The sequence below is a fragment of the Mizuhopecten yessoensis genome, unplaced genomic scaffold (assembly GCF_002113885.1).
Source record: "Mizuhopecten yessoensis strain PY_sf001 unplaced genomic scaffold, ASM211388v2 scaffold8423, whole genome shotgun sequence".
NCBI classification, from domain to species: domain Eukaryota; kingdom Metazoa; phylum Mollusca; class Bivalvia; order Pectinida; family Pectinidae; genus Mizuhopecten; species Mizuhopecten yessoensis.
Window position 1 is genome coordinate 84,005 of NW_018407540.1, and position 24,643 is coordinate 108,647.

Consider the following 24,643-nt stretch of genomic DNA (forward strand, 5'->3'; position numbering starts at 1 on the left):
CTACTCCTTGCCTTTAAAATCTCCCGTAATTAAGCTCCCAGCCAAAAATATTTTTTACCCCTCAAATGGTTATGGATGTTTTTTATTTCATGAAAATATTGTTAAAAATATCACTATTTCAATTAAGTCATGACCCATTTACTACTTTGCCAATTATACCATTTCTCTGTCTGAATAATTACACATTAAATATATCTTAAAGCTTCCCATTTCTGTCTTTATTCAATTTGTTTCCTAGTTCTCATCCCCCAAATCATAGCACTATAAGCATACATCAGGTTTTACTTAAAAGCTGTGTAGTTCCGGTTTGTTGTCTACACATATGATCAAATATTTCTTGCGCTCAATGCATAAAATAAAAACTTTGTAGCTGATGCAAAAAATACCTGATGTATGCTCTCCTGAACCACTTCCTCTCCCAAAGACTTTTAGCCAAAGCTGCTTTGTCATAGTTTTAAATGTTGTTCATATATTCACATATTTTTATTTCATTAATGATGAGGTAATAAAGATCAACTTACCTGAAATATAAACTAAAACAACAAAAAATTGCAGAAATTTGAAAGAAACCAATCATAATAATGCCATGTTTGTGAATTATGTTGAATGAGAGTGATTTCATTCAGAGGATGTCACAATGCTTTTAATATTTAAACTCAACGCTGTATCTGATTAGTTTTAAGTTTTCAGTACCTTCAGTACTTTGATTTAATATATTGTCTGTATTCCCTTTTGCAAGAACCTATCTTTTATATGTTTGAATTACCACCAATTCTGACTATAATATAATATTGTTCTAAGACAGGTTTTTTCAGAAAAAAATTAGGAAATTAGGAATTAAATACGAATGATATCCTAATCTAATGGGAAACAGTTAACATTTTAATATTTCAGGGGTTTTGAATTCTCAAAAATAAAATTCTTCCTTAAGATTTAAAACACCTAAACAGTTTAGTAGACATGGATGGTGCCTGTTCAAAAGGGACACAACTCATACGTTTTGTAGAGTTATCTTTCCTGCTTACTCAGAGAATATTAAAATTCTAACATAAATTCCTGCAGCGGAATTTTGTAACATTTTTTAGATTTACACATTTGTATTTATAACAGATTTTTTTTTTTTTTTTTCAAAAATTAGAAAAAAATCATTGAAACAGCAGTCTTAAAAGTAACGAAGTGCTGAGAGTTCTAAAAAAAAGGATTAAGCGTAGTTACCCTTCACCAAGAGCATGTGAAATAAATTGCCAAATCACTGATCTTGACCTCAATAACAAAATAAAAAAAAAAATTGTAGGGCTGATGTTGATTTTTAAGTTATTTATGTTTGATTTTTAAAGATGGGGAAATTAGATGTTACGTAATGCTTCAATCGAGTTGAGTTTAAATTAGTGCAAGTTCATTAACACTAATGTTTTATTGATATCTGAAACTGAAAACACGTACTATTTAACTTGAGGCTGATATAGTACAGTAAGGCTGGCCCTGTATAGAAAGACCATTGCCCTGTACATGATCAAGCCATCATCTGTTTATTGACAACGAAAGCCTTCTATTCCATTCTATGTAAGCTGATTTGACATGCTGATAACCTTGAGTATAAAAAGGTGGATAGAGAAAATAAATCGGTTATCTTCGGATGCAGGACACAATACCATACTTACAACTTGCGGAGACAACAAGATTGACCTGGAGCTGTGACCTTGAAAATTAAGAAATGACAGAGGCAAAATGTTGGTATACTTACAACTTGTAGCTGGCACATATTGCTGTTGTAACTGCATGGCCTGTAGCGCCTGTTGGTAGGCGAAGTTTGCGCCGGGATGATACATAGGTAATCCACTTTTGCCATCAGCAACCGCTACACGTTTGTAGGGTATCACACCAGGTAATGCACCCTGCTAGAGGAAATCAGGAAAAAACTGCCTCGTGAGAAAGGGCTGTTGGATAAGGGCCAGTGCAATGAAAATAAGCATGTGAAAATTGAAACCAAAAATAGGATGAAAATATTTGACTTTTCAGCCAAGTTCATGCCAATTATAATAAAATTTGTTATAGATACAGAGAAAATTTGCAAAAAAATAAGGAAAAAATATAACACCAAACATATCCCCTGGCCAAAGAAAAACTGCATTCAAATACGATTTTTGTGTGTGAATATTTTTTTCTGTCAAACCAAAAGGTTAACGGTCTAGATAAATAATTCCCAAATCCCATGATGCATTTTTCAGAAGGAGACAATCACCAGAAGTGATGTAAGAACTACACATCTAGAGAGTTGACAAGCAAATCTAAATAAGAGTTTATATACATTCTACAAGACCGACAGTTTGTGAGACACAAGCTTCATACAAGACATGTAGATACTGTATATATCAATTTTGTATTGCTTTACACCAATGATTACAGTGTAGATGTATGTAGTTATAGTCCGAAAGGTCCGCATTAATCAGTATGAGATAAATTCAATGATATATCAAAATGTTGTCTTTTTATCTTTATCAATTTTCTTTTGTTTTCTTCTTTTTTCGTTTTGGTAACTTGCAGAATCACATGACATGAAGTCGACCTAATTAACATCACAGAAAGTCCAAACAAGCATTTTAGTGATTTGGAAAGCAAAACCCACAGAATTCCTGTAGTTTCACGGGTTATTTTTTGTCCTAGGTCAGGCAAATTTCCCAAACTAACAGGAGTAGTAGATATATGTACCATACAAACATGCACTGCACAGCAGTAAGTGAGACCAAAACAAGTGATGTATAGGTAAGAAATCCGTCCAAAGTCCAACATACATCAAAATTTGCACAAATAAACATCATCCAAATTTGACATGTGTTGAACTGATTATTATGTACATAGAAAAAACAAATCTGATAGTGTCACAAACAGGCTGTAGATGTTACCCGACACAGTTCTGTATAGTAGGTACAATACTGGAAACTGGGGGGTGGGCCGTCATTGTCATGTGACATGGTCATGTGACTGTCATGTGACTGTGCAAAGTTTGTCCTTAAGCAGACTACAGCTACATGCAAAGCTTTATGGGATATAGTACCAGAACGAAGTCATCGGCATGGTCACGAGGTCGCTTCTTGCCTGGAATGACCTCAACCACTTGCGGCTAATTAGTATGCAGAGCACATGGCGATCGGCCAATGAAATGGCGGCATGGCAGGGATGGCAGCACATGACAACAGCAAGCAGCAACAAGGCATGATGGGAGATGAAAATAAAAAAGAAATAGCACCATCGGTAAAAAAAGTTCAATCAACATGCATCAATATATTTTGATCTTTACAGACTGTGAATTAATGGTGATAGTAGTAGTTATAGTAAATAATAAGGTTATAAAAAATAAATAAAAAATAGATAAATAAATAAAAATAAATAAAGAAATAGATAAGAAATCTGTATTAGAAAACAAAATATAAAGCTGAGATTGTTTAGATTCATGCATTTTATATGCATAAATATTTCTGATAAAAATATATAATACAAATATTCCAAAAAATATATGGACAAAGATTAGTTACTTTCACACCATAGCTGTGATTAGATATATATACAATATAGAGTAGATTCTTTATTAGAAGCACAAGGAAAGTGCAAAAGTTTTGACTAGTCTATGTGGGTTAATCTCTAGGTCTTATCTCTTTTAACAAATATCGTTTTAGCCATAGAAATAGTGATATTCTGATACAGGAAAGATTGCATGCAAAATATTCACATCAAGTTTCTCCTTTTGATTGAGAATTATTAATTAACCGGTAATTTATAACAAAAATCCCCCAAAAAAATCCTTAATCAACAAACTTTCTATTGACAGAAAAAAAAAAGAAAAAAAAAGGAAAAAAAAAAGGAAAAACATTCACAAAAAATAAGAAGGTAAAAATACTTCATTGTATTTCATTTGATTTATTTGAACATTTTTTAACTGTATTTTAAGAAAAAAAAAAGGGGGGGGGGATTTTGGGGTTTGCTGTTGAGATGTGTAAAGCCATTGGTTGTCTCCAGGAGTGGATGAAGGAGAGTAAAGGAGGAAAACTATAACGCTGAAATAAACAGAAATGATACGAAAATGTGAGTTTTTGTAATATGTATAATCTTGAGGAGCTGAAACGAAAAACCACGTAGGTACTGGTTGTGAGATATAGGCTGCAAAACAAAAGACAAGTGCGTTTAGTACAATCTACTAACATCATAGTAAACGATTCTACAAGTCTACCATTCACATAGCCTAGCTTACACGAAATCATGCTTGTCGAAGTCAATAGTACCGTCACAGATACCCCTCACAAGCGTCAAATAAATACATCTGTATATAAATACAAGGGGCATGCAATAGAGTTTTCTTAGCCATAAACCCTAGCCGTGACCACGCTTAATATCATATATATTATGACTTCTTAAGTGCTACTAAGAATTTTCCATTATATCTGTAATTCTGTAAAAAAAAAAGTTTTTTTTTTTTTTAATTACAGTAAAATTTGCCAAAATTAAAGGGTAAATCAGTTATTCAACTGAATGAGTGTTAAACTGGAATGACTGTAGAATAAAAAACAAATTCTCACTTTTCCAAAATTTTCGTTCCAGTAAACATTTACACCTGGTTTAGAAACCAGTATGAAAATAGCCTGTATAAAATCTTTTCACAGATATTGTCTTCAAGTAAGAATTGCTGGATATCTATCCTGTTTGAGGTAAAATTCCTGTTGATGTAGCACACTTTAGCTTTCCAAAGAGGTTAGAAAATCAAAGCCACAATAAGAACTCATTATCACCACAAAAGTTTCATTTCTTAGTGTCAACACATTTCTGCAATAAGCCATTAACTTTTATACACCATTACATAAACAGAATGGTATCTGTGTTGCCATTCATATTAAATGTCTATGATATAAGATGAAAATTAATTCTTAGAATTAGCAGCAATTAGTCATTCTTCTATACTTTTTTAGAAAGTCACTTGTAGTGTTAAAAAAATATATGGCTTATTGCAGAAAACATATGAAACAAAAGTAAAATTGCTTTTCTGATTTAAAAATGAAGGCGATAAAAATTATCTTCATGTTCCTTTGATTGAAATGGTACGCTGTGTCTGATTGGGCTTTTTGAGGTGTGTTGGCAAATCTTTGGTCAAAATACAGAATCAGGTTCAAAGAAAAGAAAATTCGCTGTAAGTTAGCCTATAACACATGTCAGGATTCAGTTAATGTCAGGTAGAATAATAGTTAGGCAATGTCAAAGAACAAGTTTGTTATAGCTTATTGTGACAGGTGATCAGGTGAACATTTCGTAGTCGTGAATAGTGACAAAGGTGAGCAAACTCGGACCATTCAATCTGAAAGACAAAGAGCTTTATCCAAAGTGCTTGAATTTGCCATTCCAGCATCACGCAGGTGGTTTTTGAGCCAGAAGAAGATGGTAGCCATTTGACAGAAGAGTACCTGATCACATGGTGGTACCGATAGTCCAGAAAAATGCATCTAGATTCATTTGTTATTTCTAGATTTACCTAACAACCAGAAATTTGGATCTATGTGAAAATTATATCTCCTTTCCATTTGTATTTTCTTTTCAATCATAAGAAAGACATGTATCTCTTGTTTTGTTACATTTGGAAGAAATTTCAACAAGGAAGTGAATAGAGTGACATTTCTATGACACTTTCAGATGATATCTCTGTTAACTATATAGTTGTTCATTATGCAGGGCAGCTAGAGACAGAACAAATGACGTATATTGCTCCTATATCAGAAAAAACTTCTGTGTAATCATTGTTCGTTCACCCTGTTAAACTGGTCGAAAATGAGAAAATGTTGAGAATAGCGATATATTTCATCATTTTAAATTCACCGGAAAATATCGGTTTTAATAGTGGTTAAAACAGATATAGAAAACAATTTTTGAAACATTTTATACAAAAATATTTCAAATATTTCTCTCAGAGATTTTTGGTTTCAGAAAAGCATTTTTACCAAATCACAATTGCATAATGATAAAATGACAAGGCATAGAAGTGAAAGTACAAATATAGAACACATTGTTGTACATACAAGTCGCGGGCCCGCTCAGTATTAGGTTCTCCACCAAGTGTCAGGTTCGACCAATCACATCTAAGCACATACCCGTGTTGACCTTTTCGTCATATAAGTAAAAACAGCCAATAAAACTGCTATGTATCCAGGCAATAACCAATCAACTGTCAGACATGCGATACGCTCTGAGTCACTGACCTGGCCATGGATAACCCCCCTGGTGAAAGCCAAAGGATTAAGGATGTTTTAGTCTGTAACAGTCGAGATTTGCATAAGTCAACTTTGGTATTCCGTCTTTTCGTATTGCAGAGTTATCTGCTCTTGGGGACAGGTATTGATTGTTACGTCATTTGTTTGTGAGGGTAACGTCATAATTTTTTGAGAAAACAACGTAATTTTTTCACGCAAACTAATGATGTAACAATCAATACCTTTTCACAAGAGCAGATAACTGTGCAATACGAAAAGACAGAATTCTTATTTCCAGTATTGACAGCGGAATCAAACAAATTTCTTTTTTGTTAAGATTTTTTCCTCTCCACAATAAAATGTTTTCTTCAATTTTCAGGATTTTCCCTTACAAAATTACCAAATCTGTAAAAAATATCATATGCTTAATTTTCTTTTTTGAAAAATTAAGACCATATGACATGTAACTGCAGAATGTACACGTGTTTCGTGGTGTGAAAATTACAAAGGGTTTTTGCAAGGAGTACAGTGACAAGCGAAAAATCTAGGAGGCTGCTTCAGAATAATTATATTGAAACAGAAATTTCTGTTAAGTGGCAGCATTATAAAGCAAAGAATTTTGAATAAAGGGAACAGAAAGTTTTAATCTGATAATATTGCTTCTAATTTAAGTCAAGAGTTTACACAAAAAAAGCAAGATAGATTTCTACTTTGCTAGGACAGCACAACTAGTCAAGAGCGCTATTACCAGTACTCATCACTTGACCTTCAAAGGTCAAGGTCAAAGGACATAGAAAGGTTAAAGAAGGCAAGATATATGTTTTTTTGTATTTTTTAAATTCTGCTGAATATGGTGAAATTTGGGAGCACAATGATAGCATCTGACAGGGAGGGAAGAAATTTGGTGGAAAATTGACATCAAGGAATTTTCACATAGGAATATTTAAAAGAACTGATGTAATTTGGTAGATTTAAATGAACAAATTTCCGTACAAAGAAATAAGTTCATTTAAAAAGGAGGTGAAGTAATTTTCAGCAAGGGGCCAAAGTGGGTTACAGCGGACAAGTAGAAGTGACCCATTATAACATGTTAATATTGGCTGAAATATTGACGCAGAGTTACAAACCATCTACTGAGGCAAAACGATACATGATCATGCCAGATATATAGTATCAGCTTAGTACACTGACTCATGGTAAGCGTACTAGAGCTGCACAATGGTCTTTATATGTCTAGTGAAGGAGTCTGCAAGAATAAGAAAAACTCAAAAATTTGGGTAAATACCTCGCATTATTTTCAGCGATTTTTCAAGAAAAAAACGTTGACTATGAAGGTGAAATCCTTTGCACATTTTATCTTCTGATTATAACATACTAATTTTACTTTTCTTTTCAAATTTTGCAGACAGGTCTAGACATGTACCAGAAGACCAATAAATATTCAAGTTTGTATGATAAAATGTTTTTTTGATACTGATTGTGATCAAATTTCGATTTTTAGGTGTGTACAAATTAAATTAAAAACTTGAAGGAAAATACATTTATGCATTTCTTGAAATCCATTTGACACACCAATCTTATTTATAAGTTCACTCCCTTATGTCAAAATAGGAGTCTTTTTTTTAAGTTTTTGATTTTTTTTTAAACCAAACAAATTCACTAATTAATATAACTGCAGAAGGAATTTTATTTATGAAAATCAACTTCTATTTTTATCCTTTTTTTTAACATTGCCTTCTCTTAAACAATACAATAATAAATCTGGTTTATTTTCAAACATGAACATTAATATTTTTTCTTAACTTGAAAAAAATAAATATATATTCACTAAATTGATTTTGATTTAAATTTCCTTCTGCTGTTTGTTTATATTGAACTATTCTGGCACGAACATCGGTAAGAAAGGAATAAGATATGTGAAGGATATAGAAATTAAACAAAGGTGAGGCACTATCTTATGACAAAGGAATAGCACAACAGAATAGAACGTCTAGCAATATGCATGTAGCATAGAAATAAAATAATATTTCTTAACAGCAAAAATAAAAAAATTTGATATATAATAATCTTCTCTTTCTATAAAATTTTGAAATAAGATAAAAAAAAAAATCAAATTTAGATATATGTATTCTTTTAGAACTAAAGACTCTTTGAAATAAATAAAATAAATAAAATGAATAAAACAAGCATTGAAAAAATAATAATATAGGACAAAGACCGTGTTCCAGAATCGGTTTTAACAGAAAATATTCCTTAATGTTTTTGCATTCATCAGTTAAAATGACAATTAAGGAAAATTTTCAAATCAATATAGACAATGGAATTCAAAACAAAATGTTAGGTAATTTAGTCGAAACATTTAAACAAAAATCAAAAAAGCAGAAAAAAATGATGAAAAAATAACAATAATCAAGCAAAAAAACTGTCAGTTGAAACGATCATCAAAATAAGAAATAACTGTTAAATAATAAAAAGATCAAGCAGGAAAGTTTGTTATTTCAACAAAATGAACAAAAAATAAAATTAATAAATATTTAAATTCAAAGTAAAAGACGATAAAGCGGAATTAGAGAGAGGTAGCTAAGAGAAGAAACCCTACCAGAGCTTGAGCTTGAGCAGCAGTGGTGTTAGATCGCTGTTGGGTGGCTTTGATCAGAGCCTGGAGGTGTGCAGGTGGGTGGAAATATTTACACGAATCCCGTGTACACTTTCCTTTTACAAAGTCCATACAAACAGTGACCTGATTCTCGGCCGTGTCGACTGTTACATTATCTGGAGGGTGTGCATAGCGACACTCACTAGGTTGTCGCGTGCAAGTACCTCTTTGATATTCACGACAAACCTGAAAACAATCAGAGTATGACAGAAAAAAAGGGAAGAGAGAGTGAAAAAAGAAGAAGAAAAAAAGTAAAAGAAAAAAAAATCGGAAAAAAGTGTTAGCAACATGGATTGTACAGAATAGAGTTGGAAAATTATTGTTGTGTTGTATTAAATAAACATAGATACATTTACCACAAAATAATTAACGTCTTCAGTGTTAATAATAGTAATTATTTCTTCCTAGAAACTGGGGATCAAACATGCCTGAAAGTACAGCAATGATTACCAATGAATAGTTTATAAAATTGTTTTAAAAACCTAGTCAAGAATGCATACTTTTAAAAAATTCATTGGTAAATTCCCTGTTGTAAATACAATGGTGCACCTGAAAGTGACTTAAATCCATACTTTTTTGAAAAGGAATGAAACAATTACCGTCTGATATATAGTTTCTAAATTGATACATATGGTAATCGGTGAGGAATTCCAACTATCTAGGTTGAAGTTTGATGTTCTGGTTGAGAATCTGTAAACAGTTTCAGGTTGGATTAAGACCAGACATTTATCAGTTCCAGTTAGACATTGCTGGCGGCACCCATTTCACAACCGTTTCTTACTCTGCATATTCTAACGCAATCTTATTTCACTTAATTAACGCTTCAAAGAATTATATAACAAAATACAGAATTACCATACCATCAATAGTTTTAGGTCAGCATGATAACCGAGGGAAAGTTGTTTTTTTCAATTCGTAATGGTGGATAACTCTGTTAAGACCAGAGCTCTTTAATTGTTTGTTGTTTCCAAACCTAGACCTGGATATTATGACATATTTTCTTAATGAACAAATAATAAGCCCGTGTTGTGATGTAGTTTTAGCAGCGAGATCTCGCACAACTGTAATCTGGTACTGCAGTAAAGATTAGGAATTTTAACCTGACTTGGATCCTGTAAATAATGATATTCTCCGCTAACGTTGCCCCCCCCCCCCCCCCCCCCCCCCCCCCTTCTCACCCCATTATGAAGATTCACAATAGGTATTATCTCATTAAATGCCTTTAGTGCCTTCATACACTAAATAAACAAAAAAACACAGAATAAATAAACATATAGATATAAAAGCCTTTTGTTTGAGATTCTGATTATCTGTCTCTGAAATAAGATGAATTAGATGAACGTGTGCCACAATTCAGCGTTGGTTTCACAATGGCCTCCACATGCAGCCTAAAGAAAAATAACACGGTCATTATAAAGTATCGGCAAGGACGGCAGGACAAATCTGTGTATATAAGAAGCTTTCAAGCCTCTAGACGACAGTGATCAGGCAATAATTCTGATTTTGGGAGCTTGTGTACGATTGCCATGTAAATATTGAATATTAGGTTGCGTTGTACACTATGAAAGCGTCTAACAAGATGTTGGCCAAGATCAGCATGACTACCCACGACAGCTCCACACATCAGCCTCACTCTGAAGCTAAAACTCAAAGTCAAAGTTCAACAAACTAGATTTCTTGGCTGGAGGTTAAGCTTCAGCATCAAGTACATATCACCTATTATTACCATAAAACCACATAGAAACCCCCAAAAATGCAAATTACAGGGTTACAGCTGTCTAGCTTTTCATTGCTGATCCGAGTTTTAGCTTCACTAGTGTATAGGCTGACAGCAGATTTGTTGAGGATAACCATTAGGCCTAGTGACCTGCTAAGTCAATATGAATTTGGTCATAGATAAAACTGCAGGATATTGGGTAACTAACCAGCATTGATCTGAACAGCATATATGTTCTAAATTTTAAATATAAATTTTCATAAATATCCAAAACATGATTTTAGCAGGTAACCAACGCAGACCTTTCCTTTACATAAATATCAATGTCATCTGTTGAACAATTTCACCGGTAGAAGTTGACAGACAGCATGAATAATCTGGAGAGTTTTAACTTCAACCGATGAAACTGTCCAACAGTGTTATTATACATGTAAAGGTGATCGCTGAACTTGGACGACATACACTCATCATGTTGTGTCAAGAAAGCAGCACCCCTTCAAGCCTACTAAAAACTGTACTTTATACATACGTGTCTCAAATATCACTACTGCAAGTACTTGTGTAGCTAGTTCTCTAATTATAAGCTTCACTTCCAGATCTTTTCTGAGTGGTGAAAAATGTCAAAATATTTATAACAATGCATTGTTCATTCTCATTTTCTAGCCCCAAGTTAAAAAAATAAAACAAATTAAAAACTTTTAAAAAAAATAATGAGATAAATGCAATTCAGTTGTATAAATGTATAATAAGTTACAGATTATAAAATCCATCACAGGAGTGCTAGGAGTTGAACTGTTAATAGGTTACAGCAGGGTTAGGAGGAGTTACTTCCCTTTGGTCATATGTTGATGCAGTCTTTGGCAGGGTAAGATGGGGTGCTGTCACGTGTTTTGTCATTTATTGGTCATTGTTTGAAAATGGGGAATTCTGGGAAATGGAGTCGGGACGGGCTTGATGGTGTACAAATAATGCCTAATAATTATTTACTAAATAATAACCAAAAACAAAATTTGTGAATACCTACCAAATGTAATTATTTCAATAATGATTCGCATGTAATACCTTGTATATTATCAAATCACAAGAAATTCATTAGATTCACATTTAAAACTGCCTATATCTAATAGATTGATTCAGAGAGTTCTACTTTTGAAGTTGTGTCATGGTTTTAAAATTGAAACAAATGTGCATTTTTTCATGATAGCAAATACTTACACATCAAAGTGAAAACAACCATAGCTATATAAAACGCATAGAATGTAACACATATAACCATAGAGGCCACACTTCACAGCCAGACATTAAAACAAATGGTTGTAAGCCATCTCATTGTCATGATAGGACTCCAAAACCAAGTAAAATATCAATATAAAAAACACATAGGCTCACACAATATAAAGATTTGTAACCCTGCGACCCCTGATTCCACAGTGGACTTATCCTCCAGTGTCCTGGCAGAGTCGACTGTAGTTGTCAGGGGTGAGAGGGTTAAAAGAAGACATTAGAGATAGGAGTGTGTAATACAGGTAGAAAATTGTGAGTGAAAACAGAGCCAATCCTTCTTTATGACAATGTAAATGAAAGAGGACTAGACGTTATCTGGTAGAGTGTCTGGTTATGAGGGTAAGGGGCTCCTCCTACCTCTAATCTGTCGGGCCGGGAGGATGCCATCTTCTGTTGGGAGGGAATCGCTTGTAAGACTCCTTGGAGCGGGCTGGTCACCATGGTGGTATCCCCTCCCCCGGGCACTGCCACTGTTTGTACATTGCCCTGGTTTATGGTGGCGTAAGGGTTGAAGGCCATGGACGTCGGTATTGATCCCAAGTAGGGGTGTGCCTACAAATGTCAAGGTCATCAGGTTAATTTCAAAGTCAAAGTGATAAACACTAATTTTAGTTGTTTAGAGAGTATTGTAGATTTTTTTAAAAAAAAGTCTGTCTTATGAAGTTATAAAGATAAAAAGTGTTTTCCCTGAATTCTAATTGAACGTTGATCTTGCTTTCCTCAATTATGCTGTCAATCTTTCCTACTCAAATGTAAAATTCATTTTCTTTGAGATATTTATCCTGAGTTCTGTGAATGTGATGGTAACCTCCCTCCCAAACATAAAACTACTGTTCACAGTCATTCAAGTTATCTCCCCTTGGTACACATACTCAGTTGTCTAGGTAACGCAAAAGCCCTTCTTGAATAAAAAATCTCAGAGTTCAAGAATATTTGAGTTTAATAAAGTCAATGTGAAGTCTAAAATGCAGAAAAGTTCATTTGAAATTTCAAGTGTAACAAAGTCAATGCAAAATTTTGCGTGTAAAATTTTCAAAGTGAAATCTTAATTGTAATTAATAATTATAAGAAAGTCAATATGAATTCTCAAGAAACACAAAGTCAATGTGAAATTTTCAGTGTAAAATTGTGAAAGTAAAATTTCAAGATTTCAAGTGTAAGAAACTTTAAGATTTCAAGTGTAACAAAGTCAATGTGAAAACTCATAGGTTGAGATTTATCATGGAAGTTGGGCAAGATTGAGTCTGTGTTAAAAGTTAAAAACATAATTCATTTATATCATATCACTACAGTCAACATAGACACTATCCTATATTTTCTTGAACTTTATCAGAGAAACAAAGTTATATATATGCTCTAAGCCAGAGGGGCAAGCCTTGGGTAGAAGATGGAACAGAAAAAATGAAAAACGAAATGTAACGCTTGCGTTTTTTTCTTCATATTGATAACAAATACATATAACAACGTTATAGATATTAAAAATTTATGTAAAGAGTCTTCCAACTTTACTTGACGTGATTTTCATGTCACCGAACACAACAACATACAACAGTATCAATGCCTGCTATAGACATGAATTATGCAGGCATCAAAACCCTTCAATGCACTTTTCACTTATTACAGCGTACAGCGTTTAACGCCACCGATTAATTGGCTGTTAAGATGTTTTGGCGGAACACTTGAGTATTTAGCCAACGCTACTGTAGTGTGTCCTGAAAACAGCTGTATTCAAATAGTGCCTTTATTTATGTGTCTCAAGTATGCGTTTTGCATTTTCACAGTTATGTAATGACAGACTAAACTGTGCAGCTGTTCCTGTGCATACACAGGAGAGGCCAGCAAAGGGAGACAAAAACATCTTATACTTCAGGACAGACTCACAATTTTAGTCTTTTTAACAGAAAATGTTTTTTTCTGCTACATTCAAAATTTTCTAGTTCATAACTTCCTGAATATTTACAACTCAAATTTAAAAAGAGACTTAGAGGTTTAAGCTGAACCTATCTACATTGATGTCCTTTGTCATAAATAGCGCTTTATGTGATTCTTATGAAACAAGCTTCAGTGAGTTTCTTAAGAGTCAGATAAAGTGGAAATGTCCTCGTTACCATAAGATTTTTACCTATGCAGAATTAAACGTTTGCCTAAAGATTTGACAGAAAACAGAAATGAATAAAACCTGTATCACTTTTGCAAATCAGTACAAATTGAAGGGATCGTCCCATCGTAACTAGCAATGTCACAATCGCATGACTACCTATTGCATAAAAAATGTGTTGGCGTGATTACACTTAAAACAGCCTGTTATTACTCTGTACGATATGCTAAAATGAGAAATTCATGACAGTTTTGTACAGACATGATCCTTCACATACCTTATGATTACACAAGAATACATCTTGCTAAATCACTTGAGCCAATCATAGGTATGGAATATGTTACCATGTAAACTATCGTATCAGATTTTAAGACATTTCAGTTCTTTTCTGACTTCCATTGTTACACATGTACTGTGAACGTTTTATCCATATTTCACGGATCGATGCAAGGAAATTCCTTCTTGCTGACACAAGATTTCCAGTGTAGCGGCCAATGATTGTATACATGTATCTAACTCATTCTCTTCTGCGTAAAACAGGAACATTTTAGTAACATATACGTCCCTGTTGCCTGATGTTGACTGGTTAATTGTTCGTGCAATAAAGTACTCAATTAGCCTGTTAAAACCCCTAAAATTGTGTAGACATCAATATCCTAGACATCAATACCCTCTTATTTCTATGCACCAGTGAAAATACTTCAGTTTCGTCATGGTTTATTGTTACAGCTTTCCATGACAAGCAGGAACAGTTATTCTATACTTAGCAGTTATCATAATTTAATGCTTTCAAAATACTATGGAATTTTATTTAACGCTAAAATGAGTACGTTTATAAAAGAAACCCTATGTCAAGAAATTCATGAAATTATTTTTGAACAAAAACTGGTAATATGTTTGGAGTTCATATAAATGACTCACATTCTGAAAAGTCAGTAGTAATTATCTGAAAACGACGACAAGTAATGGAAGTGTCAATTTCTTACATATTTTCCCTGCATACTACCAGTTCCATATTTGCTGAATATCTTCACATCACAGATAGATAATGTTTTTAAAAAGATCAATATTTTTTTTTTAAATAAATAAATAAAAAAGAAGCCAACTTGAAAGCCAGAGATTGAGAATGGCTTGCTACATTACATTAGCAGTGAACGCTGGGAGAGGGACAGGTGCTTTGGGCACGTTAATTACCCTTTATCAGTCTTTCTCTCTCTCATTCTTCCATGCAGACGTGATTTATTGGATGCAGATCTTATCATTTCCATATGCACACATAACGACTATGTCGCAGAGGTGGGGTTTTTTCCTCGACATCCCCAATTTTAATGATCTCAATAACTCTTACATATGAGACATCTGACTGGCCTAAGCAGCCATGTTCCCTTATTGGCCTTCTGCGATAACACACGACTTCATGTTCCTCAATCACTCAGTGAGGCAATCATGGATATGAAATATGTAACGATTCAAATTTATCATTCCGTTTTTTAATATGTTTTATTTCTGTTCTAATTTTCGACACCAGGAGGCATGGTTTGTATAGATTATATAATATTCAATAATGACAGATAGTTTGTAATTTAGAATTTATCAAGTCATAGCTTAAAAATATTTTCATTTCAAAATTCCTCCTCACGCAGAATTATTGGAGTTGAACGCGTGAATGCATTTCTGCATGCAGAAATGTTTTACGAAATAGTTTTTCTTTTTCGAAACACAATTGACTAATTAGGTCCTAAGTGGAAATTGAAAGGATGGTGAGATAACAGGGCAAACCTTTCACTATGTTTTTGGTTTAAATGGAAATTGGAGATGATTCGCATAAAACAGACAAACACATTTAGATTTCTATCAATTAAAAAATCTGAAATCTATTCAAATTTCAACTCTGGGTCAGATTGAATACAAAAAAAAAAAAAAAAAACATTTTTTTTTTAATCCATTAAGATTTTTATCAATTACAACTCCCTAATCTTTAGTTTGTCCAATGAGCTCACCTCAAAATGAAACTACAATTTTGTGTATCTCATTTCGACTGGCGATACTGATAGTCTAGATAAGGGGCAGCGTAAACCTTGGGGCATGAGGAGAAGGATGATTATCTCCTCTGACTAGACATTAAAGTTGAATTGGATCAGAGGATAGTTGAACTGTCAAGCTAGGAGCCTGACAATCATATATACTGGGCACTGCTAGACTGGCTACCAGACGTGGCCTTTTTGTGAAGAATCTTCCAGTTGGATTCTTTTGCTAGCTTCCCATTTAGTTGGAGACTTTTGAATCTGTTATCACAGAGATGAGTTGTTTTGTTATATCTATCCTTGTAATAAGTCCATGGTTTGTGATAAGCCTACCCATATCTAGATCTATTGCTATTCAATAGAAAACTTAACATTTGCTATTTTATTGTCCTGTAATAAGCCCATCCCTGATTTTTTTAGTGTTATGTGTAGTCCACTTGATTGCAGGAACTAGATCACATTGGAACTACAGTAAATGTTAAGGAATTCACAGAGGACATACTCAGGAAGTTGATTTAAAAAAACAGAAGTTATTTTTTATAATACATCATTTTATGACAATAGAGTCCTCCGCAAATTAAAAAGAAATGAAAGTTTGCATGACTTAATTCTTGTTGATATGGATATAAAACCATCTAAACACAGCAAAACTGGGTTAAAATATTCCATGAAAAATATTTTGTGAAAATCAGATATTAATGAAAAAATCCATTTTCATAATCAACATTTTTATAATGTAATATTAATAGATCTGTTGCGTTAACAAGGGTATGAGATTGATGCAAGCGTGCAGGTCTCACGAGGATCAGATAGACCTCCCCCATCGCTCCGATGACGAGTCAAACCTAATGGAATGACACCGGTGATGTAGCCTCACATCAGATATGTCACATCGACACACGCATAAAAAAACATTTGTTGTACAATATTGGCATCAGCTTGATTCGTTCTGAATGAACCATCGCACCATTTAGATGTAATGCCTTGATTCCCACCATAATGACCAGACCAGTCACCGACCTGATGCTGCTTCAGCAGCCCGCGCTTTCATATATGGCTTTGTCATAGTACAAAACTCTACAAATAAAAGAATTGCATTCTTTGCCATTTCAATGATTTCACATTGTGAATTCTGCCATATCGTTCACTGCTTCAAACAGTCCCACATTGTTCAACAACCTGTACAATTTATTGATTCATTAAAGATTACAAGAGTTCTCTCTCTTCATTTCCCTAGCTTCTTCACTGCGGATTGTCTTCTGTCAAAGCTAAGGTCACCTGCCTGTTTAATCTGAATCAATGAAATTTAAATGTTTGTTTTTGTTCGTTTTCTCTTTGAAAATCATTTATTTTGCTTTGATGAAATAGGCTTAGAACAATGTTGATTACAAATGATTTTAAATTGCCAGGTACATGTTTCGAGTTGCCATGTACTCGATTTTTCAGTCCATGATGACATTTCTCCAGACTGTTGGGTTGTGCTGGACATAACAATTAGTTGCCATGTGTCCATCAAATGTCAAAGATAATCTGCCTTTTCAATGACAGAACAAAAGTACCTGTAATTAGCAGACAGCAGGCCACATGGGCCCATTTACTTAACGAGCTCTGTAGACGTGGTTACTGACCCGAGACGGTACTGGACAGGTGTAGCCGATGGTACCGTAATTAGTCCTCAGACTAGCTCCTGAGGTACGGCAAAGCTACCGGGATAGCTACCGGTAATTGTTTTAATGACAAAGAAGTTTCCTCTCAAGTAATCAGAAATCTAAAATCAACAGTGTCAGATCACCAGGCGTAACCATTCGCTGTTACTAAGTAACAACAGTGACCAGGTAGTAACAATAGCTTTGTTACTTCCGCGGAATGTGTCGATGCTGTACTACTACTACACCACTGAATGTGCCATGATGAGAATTACCAACATTTACTGCCTCAGTAAGATTACTACTGGCAAAGACACCCGTGTACATTTGTATTTCCATGGCTACAAATGCCAATGGCCATGTACATCAACATATCGCCATGGCTACTAATGTCAAAGATGCGGTAGCAACGACAAGTTTCTGTTTATGAATCTATGGGTAAGAGTATAAGTCTGAGGTAGTCGAGTGATACATGCTGAACACTGATTTTCCTGTTAAAGTTATGTCACTTTCTCTATATTCATACTGAAACAGTTAAAGGTTGCAAGCGTTTTAAGGGAGCTACAACATTTTGAATTTATTTCCAGTAATGTAAAGGAAAAGTATTCACAAAACAAGTATCATTGTAGCGGAACTGGACTGCGGGTCAATCATTGGTGACCAGGTAGCTCAATTGGAAGAGCGCCTGTCTAGAGTCCAGAGGGTCACGGGTTCGAACCCCGGTCTAGCCGTGCATTTTTTCTTTCCTGTTACAGTGGTGCCTGTGACCAACCCTTGTTTCAAGCATTTCGTGTATGCTAGGCAATGGGCTACCCGAACCTGGGTTGTAAATAGTTGTGTCTTCGGGGACAAAGACTTAGAAAAAGGAGGGAGGAATGTAGCGAAACTGGACTTGGTCGTTTGACGGCGACCAGGTAGCTCAATTGGTAGAGCGTTTGTCTCGCATTTGGAGGGTCCCGGGTTCGAACCCCAGTCTGGCCGTGCATTTTCCTTTCCAGTAACATTATAATAGGGAGTGCAGTAGATAAGCTAGAGCTACCTGCTTTATAAACAAGAGGTCTAGGGGGACCCAGTCTTTTTGGCAGAGATGAAATCAAAATAAATAAATTTCTTTAATATAGTAAATAGGTACATGAGAAAAACGCTTAACTTCATGAACATTGGCGATACAACACAGAGAACTAGCTGGGTCGGGTCTCCACGATAAAACGTGGGCTGTCATTGACTTCTACCGATAGTTTATCTACGTAACACAATGAATAGTAAAAATAAATTGTAAAGAGATAACCATGCAGATCCCCCTGGGGCTAAAGATTATCTTAATAAATGATGAGATCCGTTTACAATATATACATATGTAAAACGAAATTTCTTTGTCAACAAATCTTGGTATTTATTTATCAATAATACATGACCTTGTTGTCTTTGACATATAAAAATCTAGTTTTTATAATATGATGCAAAATTTAGACTCGTTTACCATTTCCGGTTTTGATAAAATGGATGTAAGCTTGTAGACATTGTGAAAAGGCCACATGAATAATGTTTAAAACATATGGATTTTTGTCTCTGCAAATGTGGCGAAATTAAAAAAAAAACTGGCAAAATTAGGCTACTACAACGCTTTATTTTCTAATGTACATGTTGTATATGGTGACAAAATTATTCATTAGAAATTCAGTTAAACATGAATAATTAAGATTTAAATGGGTATATGTCCATATTGTGTTTTAAATGGCTTCCTATGTGTTTAAATATTCACCAGAACTGTTTTCCTGAACACTTTGCGTCACCCTTATACGTTCCAATGTCAGTTAATTGTCACACATCGCGCCCCACAGGGGACAGGATTAGAATCCCGCGGGGGTGGAACTAATGCTTTTAACACTGAAATGTATGAAGTCCTATTATCCATTACCTAAATATTTCCATAACAAAAAATGTATCTAGCTTCAAAACAATTCAACTTTCTATGAATTATTAAACCATTCCATTCGAGTTGAATTCTATTGCTTAGATATAAATTGCTCAATCAATCCACCAAATACATGCTATGTGTTTTTGTTTATTTATCTGGTTATTTTTTCTCCAATAAAAATAAATTTACAAACTTAATTGTTTAATTGTAAGTAAGGTCAACGAGTTGAATTCTATCGCGTGAGATATAAATTGCTCAATCAATCTACCAAATCCATATTATGTGTTTTTGTTTATTTATCTGTTTTTTTTAAGATATTAAGTTTACATTACAGGTAAGATGAACCTCTTAGACCATTAGTTCTTACATAAATAACTACCATATTATACACTTAATTTTCTTGGCAGTTTTATTTTCACGCTTTTTTGCAGAAAATTTCAACCTTCATTCAGGTAAGCAAATGCAGCTCTGGGAATACCCGTGGGATCTAGGTTGAGGCTGTAGACAAAGAATACTGGTTAACTCATTCATCCCTGAAGTTTCATAATGAAACATTCTAACCTTTGAATTGGAAGAGTTCAAATGTGTCTTCAGGGGTGAATAAGTTAAAATATGTAAGTATACTGTTGTTCAGCCGTTACAAACTGCAACTAAACGGGACGCCTTCATCTACAAGTAAGAACTTTGTAGCCGGAATGATATGTGCTCAAATAAAATTTCTTGAGACAGTTTTACCAAATTCAACAGGAACCACAGGCTGATATCAATTTTTCGACAAAAGTGTGAAAGTGTGCCAATTCAAAGCAGAACAGAGACCCTGAGAGTATCTAATGCAACTTTATACAACAATAATGTTCAGAGTTGCATAACAGCTTGAGCTTCAAAACTTTAAACTTGATCTTTACATATTCAGAGACATTCTTTACACATTTGATTTATTAGACTATCCTAAATGCAAACTTTACATTTGCTTTACAAAAAACATGCCCAATCTGCTGAAAATACAGTAATCAGGATTCCTGACAATACATATATCCAGGTTGATATTATATACTGACCACAAGATAAAACTAATGTCCTATATTCTGTAGATAAACCTCACTTTATTGATATAACTAGATCAGGATTGAGAACATCCCCACATATATAGCAATGCGGGGCCTCAGGGTGGATGGTATAGCCTTGTCTGTGTTTTTTATCACATTATTTATTCATTAATACCTTCTCCTGAGGGAAATGTGCTGGTACAGTGTTGCTTTAATGAATAGAGTACCTAGGCCAGCAGGCAAACTAAATATTCTGCTACTTAATTGGACTGATGCTATACTAGAAATATTGTAGCAACACTCTTAACTACCATTGGTGGAGCAACAGTATTTAAGGGGTTCCTGTCCCAATTGAAGGCAAAACATAAGAGAATCCAATTGTAGTTTTACGTAGTTACAGCTACCTCCCCTTGATTTCTATATAACTGCAGCATGACTAGCTAGGACAGGCAACTATTGTTGACAAGGGAGGTTCGAATCCTTGCCAGGCCTTGTAACTTTACACTCAAAAAATAGTTGTTGATTAATTTTATTATTTCATCTTTTTTGTTGTTTTCATAAAAGTCCCCACAAGATTTGCTTTTCTTTTCAGAAATAATTTATCAAAGCTATAGTCGAGTCAGAAAAAGATGTTTCCTATACCCAGTGAGAGTTTCGGAGGTTGTTTAGTGGATCCCCTAACTCATTACCCCCTGAAGACATATTTGAGCTCTTCCAATATAAAGGTTGGAATCAGTTCATTATGAAATTTCAGGGGTGAATGAGTTAACTAACATACTAGCAACTGTAGGTCAACCCCATAATGTTCAGGTAACATTGAACTAGAAATAACACAAGATTTCAAGATTTGCAGCAACACTATATAAGCAATATTTGAGCAATACTGTACTGTACCGAAATACTCGGTAGTGAAGCGGACGTAAAACCTATCAATCAATCAATCAATCAATCAATACTGTACAAGCATTGCATCCAAATTAGTAAGTATTAACGAACTTAGAATATCACAGCTTTCATAACATTTTAACAGCTATAAAAATAGAGAAAATGCAAGATCTTAAATGTGATATTTCTCTTCTTAGTAAAAGCAAACTCTGTTTCCTAACCCTCAAGTTATATTGGCATCAAACAGTGAGAGGCCCCTGAAGTCACAATGTACCATAGTACTGTGTACTGTCAATGAAAACCAAATGGCTGTCAACGTGATTCAATGACGATACAAAGTGAGACCTATGTAAACAGGCTGTGAATATCCTGGCTGTACTTAATACTGCACCTCCATAACATCACACTAATTCAGATGGCTTTTAAACCCAAATGACATTTGAAATTAATCTACACCAAACTCAATTAAATTACAGGCCACGTTACCCGGTAAAGCCATTTACGCAAATTATAAAACGGATTTTATGTCCGGTTAAATGTTTAATGATGTCCTGATCAATTTACAGTTCACCCCCGATAAACTGATCCTATAGTTCCCAAGTGAAATCACCCATTTTAAACTCCAAAATGTCTAGCTATATATATACAGTATCTCATTGGTGTCGTTTTATAGGGTATAGCCATGCCTTATATGGTTTATAATTGACAGGGTATTTTTGTATAGTTACTCTTGTGTAGTTTTATAATAAGACAGGGTGTTTTTTGTATTGCTTTATTGAACAGGGTATCTATATAGATTTGTAAGTCTACTGTTTCCTTTCATGGAGATAAAGAAAGACATTCAGAGCTTGTAAGATGGGCTGGAAATGTTGGCTATATTATTTTTCCATAAGCTTGAATGTCATCCTTGCCTTTGGCTCATACAGTGGATTTTCCCAATCATTATTTAGAAAATGACCATTTGATACTAGACTATAGTGCCGCTTCAAATCACATTGTATCACTCTTTTGGTACCAGACTGTAGCACCATTTTGGTACCAGTGTATAGCACCATTTTGGTACCAGACTGTAGCACCATTTTGGTACCAGACTGTAGCACCATTTTGGTTCCAGCATGTAGCAAAATGTTGCTACAAGATTGTACAATGTGTATCACACTTTTGGTACCAGAAGGTAACGATCTTTTGGTACCAGAAGGTAACAATCTTTTGGTACTAGACTTGAACAATCTTTTGGTACTAGACTTGAGCAATCTCTTTTGGTACTAGACTTAAGCAATCTCTTTTGGTACTAGACTTAAGCAATCTTTTGGTACTAGACTTTAGCAATCTATTGGTACCTGACTCAGTACGTTTGTAGTACACTATCGGTACCAGAATGTGGCACAAATCTGGTAAGAGATTGCCATAATTTTTATATAGGTGATTGCGATAAGGTACAATGGTCTATGACAGGAGCTCATACTGCGGTGTCTCCCGACAAAAACAACCATTCAATCCTCAATGGCATTGTCTAGTTTTGTCAGACATATTGGATGGAATATGAACATAGTATACCCTGACAGTAGCTGAACCGAATCCAGATATCTGTTAAAAACTCACCTGTGGGCAGGAACATTTGTATTCCTGCACAAAAACCTGTGCAGTTTTCTAGCCAAACAACTGTATATCTTGCCTTGTAAAGTTGGAAGACTCTTTATTTAAAATAAAAAATTCATCAAATACAACAGATCTCAAAGACAGACTGACTGAAAACAAGAGACAGAACATGATTATTTAGCAAACTAAAATAATTATTCTCTACTGCATGTTACAAATTTTAATACCTTTTTAATAAAGCCAATCATTAGAAAAAGAAAAGGTAAATAAAAATACTACCCAAGCCCTGGAGGTGCTGCAGATGAGCTAGTGTTAAAGCAAATCAAGCATAGAGGGAGCACAAGCACATCAAATATATACAGCTATATACCACTACACTGCTCTGGGCGTGGAACAAAGACGCAGGTCAAAAAACAGCATAGCACTACATAGTCTGGGCACGGAATGAAGATGCAAGTCAAACATACGACGTCTAAACCACTATATTGCTTTGGGCACGGAACAAAGACAATGGTCAAATATTACACCCATACCACTACAATGCTTTAGGCTTGGAACAAAGACGAAGGTAAAAAATACGGTTAAACCACTACAATGTGTTGGTGTGAAATAAGGAACAAGGTCAAATATACAACCAGTACACTACATCAGAACAGTATACTGTCAACGTGGAACCACACATATAGGACATAGCCTGAAATTATACCTAGCTAGCCATTAAATGTTCTGCCTAATGGGAAATGCCCACTGGAATAAAGCTATCATTCCTTACCAGACAGAGCTGTCATGCCAAGCCCAAACCCACATGCACATTCACATGACATGCAATGGAGAAACCCTTATTGTACATCGACAGCAACCTTTTTTAGTACAACATCAAAACAACGATCCCTTGTAAAAGTCTTTGAAATCTTCAAATCTGTCGAAAAGTAATTGCAACTTCACCAAGACGGGCAAATTCAAATGCAACTGTCATTTCAGAGACCTGTGTTACCTTGTGACCATAATCATTCATAGACATCATCAGAGACACCGTTGTCACAGAAACCATTGTCATTGACACCATCATCATGGATACCATGGTCACAAAATTATTGTCACATGATCAGACATAAAACCATAGAGGAACAAACAAACCTTCATACATCTGTCTGCACCTCATAATAGCTTAGTAATCCCACGTGACACTTGATGAGAAAAGTAAGGACAGAAAAGATATCAAAAGACAATATGTGCTGTATTGCTGTACAGTTTGATAATTTATACATGTTGACCTCTTTTGACCTCACCAATAGGCATTTCCTAATGACTTAATCTCTTTGCAATAACTGAAACTAAGTTCAAGATTCATATGCTGATTGAAGCGCTACAAATAAAGTTCTGAACAAAAGCACAAGGCACTAACACACAAAACTGTTAAACTATTTCCTAAACCTCACCTTCACAGTTGCACTATTCCCGAAGTACCAAACTTCAAAGATGCAAATTTTAACTTCTAAACATCCAAGACATTGAACTCTAAGATCTGCATTTCCATAGCAGT

At 34.5% G+C, this 24,643-nt stretch overlaps 1 protein-coding gene across 27 annotated transcripts in view; it reads right to left on the reverse strand.

Annotated features, from left to right (window-relative positions):
• The window catches only part of LOC110455928 (muscleblind-like protein 1), a 272,691-nt gene that overhangs the window by 23,461 nt on the left and 224,587 nt on the right, over positions 1 to 24,643 (reverse strand). For 14 of the 27 annotated variants that reach the window (XM_021506368.1, XM_021506383.1, XM_021506378.1 and 11 more), the window contains 5 exons: positions 12,242 to 12,436; positions 8,827 to 9,069; positions 3,056 to 3,121; positions 1,745 to 1,898; positions 522 to 533 (listed from right to left, as the gene is read on the reverse strand). In XM_021506368.1, coding sequence (XP_021362043.1) covers positions 522 to 533; positions 1,745 to 1,898; positions 3,056 to 3,121; positions 8,827 to 9,069; positions 12,242 to 12,436 — 670 coding nt within the window. The remainder of the gene's footprint in view (positions 1 to 521; positions 534 to 1,744; positions 1,899 to 3,055; positions 3,122 to 8,826; positions 9,070 to 12,241; positions 12,437 to 24,643) is intronic. The other 13 variants (XM_021506392.1, XM_021506387.1, XM_021506386.1 and 10 more) reach the window with 8 other exon arrangements.